The sequence below is a fragment of the Emydura macquarii genome, unplaced genomic scaffold, assembly GCF_026122565.2.
Source record: "Emydura macquarii macquarii isolate MOO-44397 ecotype Brisbane River unplaced genomic scaffold, CSIRO-AGI_Emac_v2 contig_2676, whole genome shotgun sequence".
NCBI lineage: Eukaryota > Metazoa > Chordata > Testudines > Chelidae > Emydura > Emydura macquarii.
The window spans coordinates 28,041,701-28,058,318 of record NW_027132813.1 but is presented as its reverse complement, the minus strand read 5'-3'; the positions used below and the strand labels follow the sequence as shown (position 1 = coordinate 28,058,318).

The following is a 16,618-nucleotide window of genomic DNA, read 5'->3' as shown; positions in this document are numbered from 1 at the left end:
TGGAAGGCTGTTGCAGCACTTCACTCGTCTGATGACTCGAAACCTTAGTCTAATTTCAAGTCTAAACTTCCTGATGGCCAGTTTATATCCATTAGTTCTTGTGTCCACATTGTCGCTGAACTTAAATAATTCCTCTCCCTCCCTGGTATTTATCCCTCTGATGTATTTATAGAGAGCAATCATATCTCTCCTCAGTCTTTTTTTGGTTAGGTTAAACAAGCCAAGCTCTTAGAGTCTTCTCTCATAAAGCAAATTTTCCATTCCTCGGATCATCCTAGTAGCCATTCTCTGTACCTGTTCCACTTTGAATTCATCTTTCTTAAATATGGGAGACCAGAACTTCATACAGTATTCCAGATGAGGTCTCACCGGCGCCTTGTGTAATGGTACTAACACCTCCCTATCTCTACTGGAAATACCTTGCCTGATGTATCTTAGGACCTCATTCACTTTTTTCACATTGGTGACTCATAGTCATCCTGTGATCAACCAATACGCCCAAGTCCTTCTCCTCCTCTGTCACTTCCAACTGATGTGTCCCCAGCTTATAGCAAAAATTCTTGTTGTTAGCCTAAATGTATGATCTTGCACTTTCCACTATTAAATTTCATCCTATTTTTATTACTACAGTTTACAATGTCATCCAGATCTTGATATCCCGATCCTCCTGTGTATTGGCATTACTTCCCAACTTTGTGTCATCCACAAACTTTATTAGCACACTCCCACTTTTTGTGCCAAGGTCAGTAATAAAAAGGTTAAATAAGTTTGGTCCCAAGATCATTTCGCACTCACGGTTCTATCAGCCATCACGAGCACAAATCCAAAGCCCCTTCCTTCTACTGAGGGAGACTTCTCAATAGTCACGTAAAGTGGCGCACCCATAGGGACACTCCTTGAAGAAGAAAAGGTTACTCACTTTGTGCAGTAACTGAGGTTCGTCAAGATGGTTGTGCCTGTGGGTGCTCCACTACCTTCCCTACTCCCTTCTACTTTAGGGTTATATATAACTCACGCTCCATGATAGAGAAGGAACCGAGAGTGGTTGGTCACACAGCACTTTGTAACCGCCTGAGACCGTGTGAAGCAGCGACAACACGTATGCCACCCAACCAGGCACTGCTACCATAAATCTCTGATTACAGGCATAGGGCACACGGGAACCTAAAGCGGAGCACCCACAGGGAAAACCATCTCGAAGAACCTCAGTTACTGCACAAGGTGAGTAATCTTCTCATACTAAAAATCCTGTGTATCTGTGATGTGTGAAGTCAGACTTCCAATCCAAACCTGGTGACTGCAGAGTTTAGTAATCGTAGAAATGTAGGGCTGAAAGGGTCCTCAAGAGGTCATCGAATCCCATTCCATGTGCTGAGGCAGAACCAAGTATTCCATAGAGAGCTTCCCTGACAGGTGTTTGTCTAACCTTTTCTTAAAAACCTCCGATCATAGGGATTCCACAACCTACTGGTAACTTACTTCAATATTTAATTATCCTTATAGGTAGAAAGTTTTTCTGAGTATCTAGTCTAAATATTCTTTGCTGCAGATTAAGACCATTACTTCTTGTCCTAATTTCAGTGGACAGAGAGAACAATTGATCAAAGGGCTTCTTTATAACAGCCCACAGTATATTTGAAGACTGTTATCAGGTATCCCCTCAGTCATCTTTTCTCAAGACTAAACATGCCCAGTTTTTTTTTAACCTTTATACATCAGGTTTTCTAAACCTTTCATTATTTTTGTTGCTTTCCTCTGGACTCTCCCATTTGTCCATATCTTAAGTAAAGTATGGTGCCCAAAACTGGACACCGTGTTTCAGCTGAGACCTCAAGTGCTGAGTGGAATGGAGCAAGTTACCTCCCATGTCTTACATGCTACACTCCTGTTAATATATCCCAGAATGATATCAGCCTTTTTTTCAAGTGCCTCACAATGTTGACTCACATTCAATTTGTGATCTGCTATAAACTCCTGGCACTTTTCTGCTATGCTACTGCTTAGCCAGTTATTCCCCATTTTTTGTTTTTGCATTTGATGTGGTTAATCCTCCCCTTTTCAAAGAAAACCATACTGTCCATGAACTGGATAGAGATACCGGAGAAAAAATATAACCCCTCATGTTGGCTGCTTCTCGTTCTGCCTGCACCACCACAAGATCATCCAGGCACATTCGCACCACTAGATGTTCTCACCCAATGCTTATTGTCCCCCTCGGATTATGACTGTTCTTCCTCTTTTTCTTTTGTGGATCTGGAATCGATGGACTACCACAAAAATTCTATAGAGAAGTCGGTCTCCTCATGCTGAGAAGCCTTCTTATAATAAAAGCCTAAAAACTCTAAAAAGAAAAATCCAAGCATACCTTCCCTGAGGGGTTAAGAAAGAAGAAGCAATTTCTTTATAATCTATTCAGAGTTGTCTTTATACTTGCAGGATACTTCTCTATGGAGTTTTAATGGAAAGATTTTTGGAAAGCTGTTTCACTTACAAATAGTTTGTTCTTTCAGCCCTATCTGTCTGCCAGACAAGTACCAAAACTTTTTGGATTAAAGCTGTTTTGCTTTCGTGTACTAATTTCTTTCCCAGTACCTGTCAGATCTGTAATTTCCTCACAACAGGCATCAAAACCTCGGGAAGAAAACCACCATTCTGGGGGACCTCAGGAAATCTTTGGTTTGGTGGATCCAAATCATGCAGTTCCACAGTCAGATCCCAGTTTGGCTACTATAATGACAGACGCCAGTCACTTCTGACACAGAACCCATATATGAAGCAGATGTCTGCATGGCAAGTAATCAGAAGGTTGTGGTTCCAAGAGATCTAGAATTCTTCTATTCCCTAGTGCTGGTAGATTCCTATATCTGCCATAAAATAGAGTTGCTTTGCAGTTGTGACTTGTGGCAAAGAAGTCTGTTGCTGGAGTTCTTCATTTCCTGGAAATTTGGTGAAATATTTGTGAACTGACACTCCCTCTGATAGCTAATGGATTCTTTTCTGTCCATTTCAGAGTGAGTAATGAATGTGTAACCTCACTCCAGGAGGCATTTCCCCTTGATTGCTAAGATAAGCCACCACTGCTGCAAACATATGAAGTCTGAATTCTGTAAACAGATTTGAGGCTTGAAGTGTAAGAGCACCAAGTGAATTGTTTTCATTTTTAGTCTGTAGATTGGAAGGTATTTCTCAATGTCTGTACCTTAGGAATGATGAGAGAAGGAAAGAAGTACAAAAAGAGAGATTAAAAAGACTGGGACGTTTCAGCTTGAAAAAGAGACGACTAAGGGAGCTTATGAAAGAGGTCTGTAAAATCATGAATGATGTGGAGAACATGAATAAGGAAGTATTATTTATCTCTTCACATAACACAAGAAACAGGAGACACTCAATGAAATTAATAGTCAGCAGGTTTAAACCAACAATGGGCAGAAGCCCCGAACCCCCCCACCACCACCTTGCCACAGGGCAGAAGCCCCAAGCCCAGGGGTTCTCAAACTTTTTTTGTTGGGATCCCCTTTGAAAATATTTCAGGCTGTGATGACCTCCCCCATGCCATGTCATCCTTCTTACCAGCATGCACAGGGGCTGATAGCTCGCAACCCCCACATAACCTTGTGACCCCCTGAGGGATCATGACCCCCAGTTTGAGAACCCCTGCCCTAACCCCATCATTCCATCATGGGGCTGAAGCCCCAAGCCCTGACAGGCGTGCCCATGGGGGCTGAAGCCCTGAGACCCTGCTCCCTGATGGGCAGAAACCTCTAGCCCTCACCACCCCACTGCTTGGCAGAAGCCCTGAACTCCCCACCCCAATATGGTAGGTGGAGAATGGCAGGGCAGGGGAAAGGAAGGAGCATTGGGGGCTCCATGAGCCACATTTTAACTGTAAAATAGCCACATTCAGCTCCCGAGCCACAGTTTGGCTATCCCTTACTATAGGGTGCACATCAGTGCCTCAACTAGTGCAACTATCAGCCTAATATTTCTGAGGGCTTTAATTCAGGAATCCATTTTAAAAAAAACATTAAGGGGGTTATTTTTCCCTTCCCTGTTTTAGGTCATTGGCACTGTTGTTTAAAGCCCACTTTGATGGATTATTGGTGCTGCTTGCTTTAGTAAAAGGAATTTTTCCCTAACAGTAAAATTGGTTTGGGAGTAGCTCCAGTAATCATATATCTGCCCAGTTATTTGGTATTCTTGATATAAAGCAGTACTATTAGCATTTCAACAGAAATAAGCTTTCTTAAGTTTCTTTCTTAAGTTACTGTTTGTTAGTAGCAATGACCTTATGTGATAAAGACTTGGATTTGTCTGTCTGCCTGACAATCACCTGTTGAAAGTGAAGACCCATTAGTATGGATTACTGCAGCTGCTCTAACAGAAAACCATTTTACAGGTAAAGTAAATCTCATGTTTCATTGGTCTTTTTGGTATCTAAGGATTAGTTTTATAAGAACTGTGTATCTGGGAGCAGAGGGAGTCAATAAATTTAAATTAACAAGACCTATTTTTCCAATTACATCTTTTAATAATCAGACCTTAAGTGTGCAATATTTAATGGGGGATGAGGACTTGTTGGAATCTTTTAGCTAGTATTTTGTATGTGTGTGAAATCATAGTTATACACTTTCCTAAAGTTCTGTTTCATCCCTCTCCTCCCTCTGCCTGATAGAGCTGGATTGGTCACTTCTGGAATTTAATAAGTTTCCAGAATATCAGAAATTTCCACTTTACACTCTTGGGTCATGAAAATATTTTTCCTAGTATCTCTCCTGTGGGATTTCTTGTTTCATATTCGTCAATTCCATTCTGACAGTCACTTTTATATAAGTTTTACTAGCTCCTGGTGAGAAGGATTCTCTGTATGTGGTTTTTGTTTTGTTGGTTTTTTTTCCAGAGACTACTGAGGACTGATCTCCTTAAGGAAACATAACTATGTGCTATGTTTTTATCTCAGATTTTATCTTCATATGCTCCTCGTGGAAAAAAAAAAAAATAAGAAACAACATTGTAAAACAAAATGAACAAAAGGAGAGAGTAAAAAAAGTTAAAAACAATAAATAAATCTTTCAAAGTTAGAATTTGTGGACCAGTACAAAATTGTCAGCCTAAAATTTGAAATTATTGAAGGAAACTACGGGTTTGTTTTGCTTTTGATATGGTTAGAAAAGACGAGTAGTATTTACACAATTTTAGTTAAGATGGATATAGCATTGTTCATGCTCTTTGCTTTTCAATGGTGCAGTAATAGTGAATAAGAAATAGCTGTATGCATTTCATTGAGCCATCATTATCTTAGATGCATAGACTGGAGTTGGAGCCTCCTGCATGCGTGCTCCCTGTTCCCTTTTCTTCCACAAGTTGTTATCTTCAGGGGAGCAAAGCATGACAGTAGTCACATCCTTACGATGTAGCCTGGTCTCCACAAGCTTTGTACTTGGATCTCCTCACAATGATATCAGAACTTCTATTCCTGTTGTTAGTGTCTTTCTTCTTTGAGACTTGTAGGATTGTTAAACTCATTCTGTGAAGTGGACCAAATTCCATATTTAGTTATGGTCTGTTTTGGCCTGGAATAACTTTATAACTAAATGTCCTCCTCAATCTACAGCAGAGTTTCCACTGATCTCAATTTTTGGGAAAATTCCTATTGATTAGAATATGGTATTTATATAGCAAGGAAGTTTTTAGTTATTCAATCTGTACTTTGTTGTCATAGTCACTACCACTGAGTGGGGAAAAATGTGCTTCCCTTTAGGACCATTGCTATTTTTGCCCTTTGTTTCTCTTCCCCATATTCCATTCTTTATCTTTATCCCTCTTTTCCATCCTTTCTTTTGTCTCCTCCTCCCTTGCCCCAGATTTCCTTCTCTACTCTCCTTCTCTTCTTTCTTCCTGCCCTCTAGGGCTTCGGTTCTGCTCTGCTCCGTATTATATTAACTAAAAATGAATAGTTAAAACTGGCATTTAAAGTGCTGCCATTAATCTTTACAGTTTTAACACGTTTCATGAGGATGGGGAAGTTTTGTTCTTCTCAGAGGCATTGTTTCAAACTCTGCAGAGTTGGGAAGAACATACTTCATTCATTCACTTTTCACATTTCCTAGGTTTTCTTTATAACTTTGAGGACTAGAATTACACTTAAGAAAAAAGGTAGTGGTTTATTATTTGACCCCAAAACAGCATTATAGACATTTTTTCTTGCTCTGTTCCAAGCATTTTGGACTATTATTTAGGATTGGCCTTTAACAACTGATAAAGTTTTTCTGGTTAGAAAAGAGGCCTTTTTGTCAAAAAGAAAATTTTGAATGAATAGCTTTGACCCAGTGCTACTTTGTTACCATGAAAATTAGTAGTAGTATTTAACAAGACTTGTGGGGAGGCACTCTGAATCCAGGATGAAGTTGAGAATCAAGGGCTTATGGCTGATCTTCCTTTCACTGATAAAATAATAATGTGCCTACTCTCCAAATTTTTCGCTAAGGTGTTCTCCAAATTCCTCTTGAACCAGTCCAACAATTGTCTTGACCTAAGGTACATATTGAGCTATTATCTGAATAGGACAAGTTTCCATAAGTATCCACAGTTGATTGTGACATTGGTGGGGAGAAAGCTGGTTTTGTGGTTAGAGCAGGATTAATAGTCAGACTAGTGGCCTAATTATTTTTTTCTTTCAGGAGTGTTAAATGCCTCTTTGACTTGCGTTGGAATTATACCTATGTAGTGTTAGGACTTAATCTTTGTAACCAGTTTTGAGATGTCTGATAAGAGGTGCCATTATTAGAGGTAGTAATAAAATAACATTAGATTCTCGCATAGAAAAAGTTAAAAGCATATATTGATCTTTCTTTTAACAGAATGATAGCAATCTATTTTTATGAGGTTATACTGATTTTTTTCTTATTACATAATATACTCAGAGTAAGCAATACAAAGACACCTTGTACAAATAACTTGAGGCATCAAAAATGCAGTGTATTGATAATTTTCAGAAATATGCTCGTGTTCACAGGGTAAAACTGATGATTATAAATGACATTTGCTTTAGTAGATGCACTTAGGAGCATAAATGGTATTCTGTTGAACCAACTACGGTAATTTCATAGAATAATCTAAATTGTAGGGAACAAATTGATTATAATGCACCTTACTCTTGTTGTCTGGTCCCATAATTAAAATATTTATTGATAGCTACTTAATTTGAAATAGAGATATTTTCAAAGAATAGCTCTAGTCAAAATATTAGACACACACCACTTTTGCATCTGTTAAAACTGAGTTGCATTTTGCACTTGAAGCATGGATTCATCCTCTGTGTAAGCCTTTTGGGGCAGAGACTGTCTCTCATTACGTGTGTGTTTTGCACCTATTACAATGGATTCCCAGTATCAATGGGGTCTCTATGCACTAGTGTAATACATATATAATAAATACTACTACAGTGTTGTGTGGATGAAGAATAAGGTATATCCTCCACCAAAAGTTCTGCATTTACTCTTTGAGTACAGAATTAATTTTGTGAGAATTTACAAGTAAATAAGTTTTTAAAGTTAATATGAACCCAAAATGTAAATGGGTTCTTAAAAATAAATAAATAGTTAGCATTGTAGTGCCTGTTTTTGATCCCAGATAATTTCAGTAATGCAATGACTCAGACATTTCAAACTTCCCATATAGTTAAAATTCATTGAAATCAAAATGTGTAGGTTATATTTGAAGAAATTAGGTTGCAGTACTGCTAAGTTACTGATTGTTGTATGTAATTTGTTATAAATATAGACTATAGAGGTCAGCAATTGAGGTCACTCTTAACTGGGGCCTTTATGACATCTGAAATGACTCAACCAATCATTAACCTTCCTCTATGGCTAATTTGGCTTGTTTCAATTCTGTTTATTATGAGTCAGTAGCAGGAGACACTGGACATGTGTGAAGAGTAGGGTACTTGGTAAGGTTACTTTATTTTAAATTGTATTTGCTCCTCAAAAGTTCCTAGGCCACAGGTTTTCTTGAGCATCAGTGTTTGAAAGGTTCCAGAGCATGGTGAAGCAATACTGCATGGGGTGAGCCAGAGGGGAAGCTTAGTAAAGAGCACAGTAAGGGCCTTTAAAAACAGCAATGTTGGGACCCCAAGGATTGGGCTCCTTTCCCCCAACTTGGATCTCCCTGTCATGCAGCATCAGTCTCTCTAACAAGATCCCTTTCCTAAAGACAGCTCAGTTCCTCCAGGCTTACACAGATCTCTCCTCTTAACCATATCCACTCATTCAACTCTCCTCTTTATAATTGTATTTAGATCTTAAATTGCTCTTATGAAAGTATAGTGTATGTACATGTGAAACTTACTTTTCACTTAAGATCTTTTCTTTGAAAGTTTTAACTCAAAAATCTAAAATGTTGTTTCTTTGAACATCGTAGCCACTTTTTCCGTCCTTATGTATTGTAGATCATTTTATCATATAGAAGATTTTTAATGTCTTTCATTAACTTATGAATTTCACTTTTGGGGATGTATACATATCTTCTAATTCTAGGGAAGTATTCTGAGACATGCTCTCTTCCTCCAGATAATCATGCTAGAGGAAAATTGTTAATTATAAAGTGAAGGAATATGTCCTTGTCTCCTTCTTAGCACTAGACACTTTTTAATGGTATCATCCTAATATTTTAATTCTGATTTTTTGCTAAACTTTTTTCACTTGCAGCAATGACAGCATCTTTTTATCTTAAGTGTCTTTTACTGGTTTACTTTAGAACCAAAGTGTGATTATACATGAAAATCTTCCTCTTCTCTCTAGCTGTAGGAAGATCAAACTGCTGTGTTGGGTGTTTTTTCCAATATTTTCTTTCTTTCTCCCTGATTGTGTTTCCTATAGTAGTTTGGAAGTGCTGTCTTAATCAGTGACCCAAATTCTGCAGCACTTACAGCCTCTTGTGTTTAGAGGGCCACACCTAGTTTCATATATATATGTATGTTGCCTGTTTGTCTACCTTTCTCACCATTCATGACACGTTATAGGTGAAACAGTTCACACCTTTTAGTGCGGGTGGAAGGATGCTCAGAAGTTTCATGTAACATAACAGTGATCACAGATTACTTCTGACCTTTGCATATCCTACAGAACAAAACATTTTGAGGATATGAAGTTCTAGGCTTAAGTGGGGTTACGGTTTCTATTTATGAAGAACCAAGGGCATTTACTATATAGTTTGAGACACTGGCATTATTACGGGGGTTGGTAGTTGAGTTGCCTTTGGCTACTCCATGAATTAATTCTATTACCACGAACTGGTAACAGCTGAAAGGAAAAATTTAAGATATTAAGGCTGAATCTTCACTAAGGCTATGTCTACACTACCACTTATGTCAGTATAACTTATGTCACTCAGGGCTATGAATAAACCCACCTCCCTGAGTGACATAAGTTACACCGACATACCAGTCCATACTAGTGCTTATGTCACCGGGAGAGCTTTTCCCGCTGACATTGCTACTGCTGCTCATTGGGGGTGAATTAATTATGTCCACAGAAATAGCTGCTGTTTGCCGACAGGAAAAAGCTTACTAGAGATTTTACTGTGGCACAGCTGCATCGGTATAGCTGCACCACTGTAAGCTCTCTAGTGTAGACAGAGCCTAATAAACTTTGTGGCTGTAATTCACCATTGGTGATAACAAAAACAGGCTTGATGACACTGGTAAAATTCCTAAATCCACTGCATCTTCCAACATTGCTATCACTGGCGAGGAGGAGGATGGTTCAGTGGTTAGGGTGCTGACCTTGGACTTGAGACCTAGATTCTAGTCTGTTTTGCCAGAGACTTCTTTTTTGACCTTAGGCAAGTCATTTAGGGCTTGATTCACAAAAAGATTTCAGGCATTTAAATGCCACTTCAGGACCCTAACTCCCAGAATCGGGCCTTACTGGGATTCACAAAGCCCTTGTTCAACTGCTACCGAACCCCAAAGGCACCTAAAGTCATTTGACACCTATATTTTGGTGGTAAAAGTTCCCTAGACACCTAGGTTTTTGCCTGTGTGCATGGACACTGCAACCCCATATAGGTGTCCAGACACTAAACCAAGAGCAGTGCACAAACTGGGTGAAGATAGATGTTCCTCCTCCTAACTCGCTTGTGGGGCCTGTTCAGGTAAGCGTGCTCAGCTTGCCTAGCATATGGGGCCCCTGTAGATGAGTTTGCATAAAATAGCCTGTGGGTAGGAGGAGGACTTCTCTCGTAACGTTTAGCCCAGTGGTTAGGGTACTCACTTGTGATTTGGAAGACCCCCCAGTTCCATTTCCCCTGTGATTGCAGCAGAGAAGGCATTTAAACAGGGCCACCTGTCAGGTGAGTGCACTAGCCACTGGGCTATGGGATATTGTGATGTGAAGCTCCATCAGTCTCTCCTCCTGAAGCTGTTCCACTGTTGATAAATAATTAAAGGATCATTAGGCCAAAGAGAGAGCAAGCATGAGAATGACTCTATAGCCTGGTGGTTAGAGCACTTATCTGGGAGGTAGGAAACCAGAATCCAGTCCCCTGCTTCAGTGACTTTTAAAAATTATTTATCCACAGTGGAACATCTTCAGCAGGAGAGATTGAGGGAACCTCCCTCCATCAGGATATCCCATAGCTAGAACACTGCAAATCCGTGAATATCTGCAGACCATTTTTGCAGATCATGGATTGGATGCAGATACAAATTTTGTAACCGTGCAGGGTTCTAAATATAGGGTCTCAAAGGCGGGAAGCAACTGTCTGCAGCTCATAGCCTATAATCCCTGCCTTCGAGATCCTATCTTTCCCCCCACTCCCTCTGTACAGAGAAAGGGGAGGTGATAGATCAAGGCAGGCAGCAAAATCCCTGATGCTCCTATTGCCACAGTTTAAGCAGTCAAGCAATATAGGAAATCTCTCCTGTCTTCATTGCCGTATCAGGTCATTTGGAGAGGGAGGCAGCTGCTTCTGTAAAGTAAGTCAGGATACTTCCTCCTCAGCACACACTCTTCACGTACCTTGGAATCTCCCATTGACTAGTTTAGGTGTTGACCTGACTAGTCTGTTGGATTTTGTGATCACATTTTGATGCACCATTCATTGTGTAGGAAACCTCAACGTCTAACTCAGTCTCAGTCTTTGTGAATCACAATGATGTTCTAGACACCTAAAAGTTGTGTGGTGATACTCAGTTTCGTTGTGAATCTAGCCCTTAGTCTCTCTGCACCTCAGTTCCCCATCTGTAAAATTGGGATATTAGCACTTCCTTACCTCACAGGAGTATTGTGAAGATAAATATGTTGAAGCTTGCGAGGTGCTCTCATATACTACGGTAATAAGTGCCATATAAGTACCTAAGATGAGTAGTTTAATTATGGCTCTGAAGCTTGCTGTTTTTGAAAAATCCTATATTTTCTTACAGAACTCAGTCAATTTCAGATCTCCAACATCTGTCTAGTCTCTGTGACCTGACAGTTTTACAATAAGGCTTGTAGGATGAGAAGTGAAGGTTTTCGTAATGGATAGAGAAGAAATAATGGAAAGAGAACGTCAGGAGTATATTGTTTTTTAGAATTTTCTTTCACATTAGCTGCTGCTGTTTGAAGGAGCTTTGCTTACAAAAATATGCCTTACCGCTTCTACATTATGCACATTTTAAAATATTTTAATGTTTTTGAAATAGTGATATTAAAATCTTGAACTGTGAAGGGGAGGGGCTCCTGTTTTGTATTATTTTTTTATTCTTAAATTAAGTGCATTGACCACAATCTATTTAGTTTTTCTTACACTTGAACAAATAAATTGGGGTTTCTTCAGTAGGTCTCTTTCTGCACAGCCTCCATCTCTTTCCACCATTAAAAATATCCAGGAAAATTGCTTGATACTGTTGTCTTTTGGTTGCTGTGGGTCACTTTTATTCCATATTTCAAGTTTAAAATGGTTTAGAATGAGTCTAATACTGAGGTGAGAACAAAAAGTATGTTTTCTGAGGATGCTTATGTAAAAGATAAGTTTTTTAATTAAATACGAAGCATCAAGTTTACACTGTGACTTCCATATGTATTCTTGTAATTTTTTCTAATGTGTGTGGTACAACATGGTAAATAAATGATTTAATTACGGAAGTATTAAAACAACAATTATTCCTTTCTCATTGCATTAAGTGTATTCCTATCAGAGCATTTTCATGAGGTGCTAGCATGAAATTATAAGGCAATAAAACAAAAGCCCTACAAATGAAATCTATCCTACCATTATTCTTGGTTTCATTAAGGGGTTGGAGGGAGCACGCTCTTATTACTATCATCTTCTTTGTGTCTTTAGCCAAATAAATAAAGCTACTTTTTTTCCTCTGCTGATGATACTTGCTCGTTTTCCTCTTCTGTAGTAAAGAGCTAGCACATTGACATGCAACATCACTGAACTGTTTAGGGAATCCAGCCTTAAGTTTGCTATATATGATCACTGTGTAACTGCTTTCTTGATAACTTAAAACTTGGGTAACCATAAGGTATCTTTCACTATAAAGGTGGTGGTATACAAAAGTTAAAACTACTGATCTTAAAAGTGCATTCTTCATTATCACAGTGAAAAATTTGTTTGTGGATAAAGTTAAAATAAACCCTAGTATAAATAAAGGACACTTCATGGAATTTGTAGCATAAATACTTTATAAATACAAAGAGAGAAATATTTTTATTTTATATAAATTAACCTATACAGTGCATACATGAAATGAACTTGTGCATGCACTTCTAGTAGATAGATTATGGTGTCATCTTCCTGGCTGCATGTGCTTAGGGAAGCAAGTAGTTGATGCTAGTAGATGTTTCTTTTGTGCCAGAAGAATACTAATCAAAACTTCCTGCATACTTTTTTATGAGTTTGTGGATGCTGTATAATTCAAGTAACTGAATTTCCTTTTTGCCTTTTTGATAGATGATGATGTACCTGCAGATATGGTTGCAGAAGAATCAGGTCCTGGTGCACAAAATAGTCCATACCAACTTCGCAGAAAAACTCTTCTACCTAAAAGAACAGCTTGCCCTACAAAGAGCAGTATGGAGGTAATTTTTTTTATAAAGTATATTTTGATTTCAGGAATAGATGGCTTATCTGTAACACTTTTCCAAGTGCCAAAATGTCTTAACTAATTCTTATTTATATGATTAAAGGGTGCCTCCACTTCAGCTACTGAGAACTTTGGTCATCGAGCTAAACGTGCTAGAGTATCTGGAAAATCCCAGGATTTATCAGGTAATATTTTTTAGTGAGTGGGAAGATTGGAGGAGAAATGTTTTGACTACAGTGTACAATATTGCAAAGGAGATTTTTTTCTCAGATAGGGTAAATAAGAGAAACTGAAGTGAGAGGAAAAAACAAGTTTCTGATTGTTTAACTTAAATTTTGCAAGCTTATAGGTGTTGAGATCTGGCTTTTATAGGTATAAAGGCACACTGATTTCTAGGTATGGCTACACTAGAAAAACTGCCTGAGAGCAGGTGCCTGTGGCAAGGGCTGGGCTTCTTGGTGGTGCTGCCTAGTGTTTAGTCATTGGGTCCCAGTTCTCCTCAATCTCCAACATCCCTCATCAGCAATCATTCCAATGCAGTGGTGGTTCAACTTCTGTTAGGTAGCGACTTGGCCTTCTGGCTGTATCTCTATCTCCCCCTTCTGGACTACAATGTCCAACAAAATACATAGAGTTCAACAATCTCCCAACAGACAGGATCTTCAGCCCATCTCCAGACCTTTGTGGATGGGTACACCCTTGACTTGAGACTTATAATGTCTCTACTCTCTCCTTTCCTCCCTGAGGACTGGGGAGAACATGGGGGGGGGGGGGGGCGGATGGTTAGCAAGTTTATTCTCCCTTCCCAAAAAGTGTAGTTGTTAGGGGAGCCTGGATCCTCCATCTCCACCAGACTCCAGCTCAGGGCCATATGAGAGGCAGTGATAGCAAACACCCTGGAGTGCTTTGAGGCTGCCTTCCTAATACTTGCTTCCTCACAAGGCCTCAGAGTCCTTCACTTAAAGTCCAACAGAAAATAACAAAAACAATTGAATCCTCAGCACAATTGGGCTCAGCTGGTAGCCTTCTTTACAGGCTAGCTCCAGCTTCAGCTTCAGATTAGCCTAAGTTCCTGTGTTTCACTTCCACTGCTTGATGTTGTTGCACTCTCTGTCTACCTATGGTTTCAGACAGGTTGCAGTCCTTGATCGACCCCCATCTCCAGTCAGGCTTTCCTCAGCCCATGACTGAAAGTATCCAGCTACCTCTCACCTGGGTCTTTTCCCTGGATCCTTCTCTAGAACCTGAAGTAGCTGCCATTTGACCCATTCCTTGCAGCAAGAGCCCTTGCTGCACCCTTATTCAGGAGCTCCCAATATAAGTCTGTCCTTCTTACTGTCCTGCCCTGTCTCCCCACCCCCCTAAACTGCCTAACTCCATTTTAAGCTTATCCTACAACTGGAGCAAGCTCTGCAGGTGCAACAGGTTGGAGTCACCTGGGCCCAGAACTGCTCCTTAACGCCTTCTGTCCTAGTGTCAGGTTTATGCATCCCAGCACAATGACAAATATGGCTCTCCACACTCCTCATTCAATTGATGTTAAATGGTGGTTCTGCTGGTGTGGAATGTGGTCAAGAATTCAACACCTGTTGTAGGAAATAGAAATTTGAAAAGACAATAAGAATCAAACGCTGCCAAGTGGCTTTACTTTCTCATAGCTAGAGCCATTTTCCTGGCACACACCTGCTATGGCATCTCCAAGTACTGGATTTTCTAACATCGTTCTCTTTTGCTGGATATTCCCTACACTTCAGTGTGACTACATGCCCTGCTTTTGCTCTCGGTTGGATCCACTCATCTTGTCACAGCTCTTTGTGGTTCTCATTTTGCATTAAGAATTGGAAGGCTGTCTTTTCTCCTTTGTGGGCAGTACCTCACAATGGAGGAACACAGTGGATCTCTCCCTTACTCCATTTCCACTCTCCCATGCATGTAGTCTGTCCACTGTGTTCCTCTTTATTCTTTCTCAGTATCTTCCCTTACCTATTAACCTTACCACCATCTCTTATCTTACCTATTTGCCATCTCTCTTTAATGTCTCCTCCATGTCCTTCTCCTGTACTTTCAGCAAGATTTGACCATTTTATCTCTGGTTCCTTCCACTTATCAAAACTTGGTTCTTTTTCACTGATTCCGCATCTTGCTTTTCTCTCCTAGGCTCCTTCTCCACTCCTTCTATAACTTCTAGAGGGCCCCCCTCCCATCCACCCCCACCTTTTTTCTTTTCTTTTCTTTTCTTTTTTTTTTTTTTTTTTTGAAAGCCATCTATTTGGCTCTGCTCTTTTTCTCAGAGTGAGTTTTTATCTGCCAACTCCCACTTCTGATTCTGATGTGTAGCTTAATTGTTAATAATAACAATTAATAATAAATCTTTCTTTTCCATCTTCTAACCTTGAAGTTGTCTTGGACAACTTCCACCTCAACCAGTGTGGTTCTACTTCTGTATGTTCTTTTATTAACTTCATTTGATCTTTAACTTTGTACCAATTCGTCTACTCTCTTTTGACTTGGTTTCTGTATCTGTCACTGTATGTCACTATCTCTCACCAACTCCTGTTTTTTCTTCATTATTGTTTGCTCTTCACACAGCTTTTGTGATATTCACTACATCAACCTTTTTGACATCTCTACTGCTCTTAGACATCTCCTTGTTCCATGCTGTAAACTTTACTTCAGATTATATATTTTTTTCTACTCTGGATTCCTCTTTTGCATACTACACCATATTTTATCTCTCTAATCCCCAAGCTTGATTCTGTCCCCCATTTTTTTACCACTGTTATCACAGTGCTGTGCACCATTGGAAAAAGCATCGGGATTATGCAGATTTCTCCAGCATGAAGTTGCCTCAGAGATGCCCGCTGTAAGAATTGCAAATCATGGTTTACGGGCCCCCCAGACTGTTCTATAGCTGTAGTCTTGGAAGACAAGTACACACCAGCTACAGATATGACTTTCTAAACTGTGGCTAAAAAAGCCTGTCCTTGAACCCACTCAGACTGCCTGCCCAGATGCTCTCATATTCTCTTCCTTGTTCAGTTTTTTTCTTCCATATTCTAATTTAATAAGAGTAGTAGTGGTGTGTGTCTATGGGTTGTGGGGTTTTATTTGGTTTTAACAAAGTAAAAATAATGGAGGATATTAATGGGGTCCGGGCATGGGTGGTGGGGAGTGAGAGGTGTTTCTCGGATGCCATGGGTGGAGACAGTATGGTGTCACTGGGGAGCAGTTATCATAGGGAAACGAGATGGAGTGACCACTGGTGCAAATAGTTTGGGGGGCGTAAAGGCATGCAGGAGAAAAACATTCTCAAGGTCCCCTGTTCATCTCAGGGCAGAGTCACTGTCATTACATGGACTTTACAAATAAAGAGAAATACAGCAAAAATATAGCACTGATCGATTATGGTGTCTTCAACATTAATGGCAACCACATACGTTATCTGGAAAAAAAATCATAGCACAGGAACTGGTTCCTAATTTTAACATCTATCCCAGACTTGTTACTCCTGTGAAAAATGAGTTTATCATTTCAAAATTTTAACAT

General features: G+C 39.6%; 1 protein-coding gene across 2 annotated transcripts in view; it reads left to right on the top strand.

Moving 5' to 3' along the window:
* Positions 1–16,618, top strand: part of FBXO11 (F-box protein 11) — a 104,067-nt gene that overhangs the window by 36,196 nt on the left and 51,253 nt on the right. For both annotated transcript variants that reach the window (XM_067565109.1, XM_067565108.1), the window contains exons 2-3: positions 12,940–13,067; positions 13,176–13,257. In XM_067565109.1, the coding sequence (XP_067421210.1) occupies positions 12,940–13,067; positions 13,176–13,257 (210 nt within the window). The remainder of the gene's footprint in view (positions 1–12,939; positions 13,068–13,175; positions 13,258–16,618) is intronic.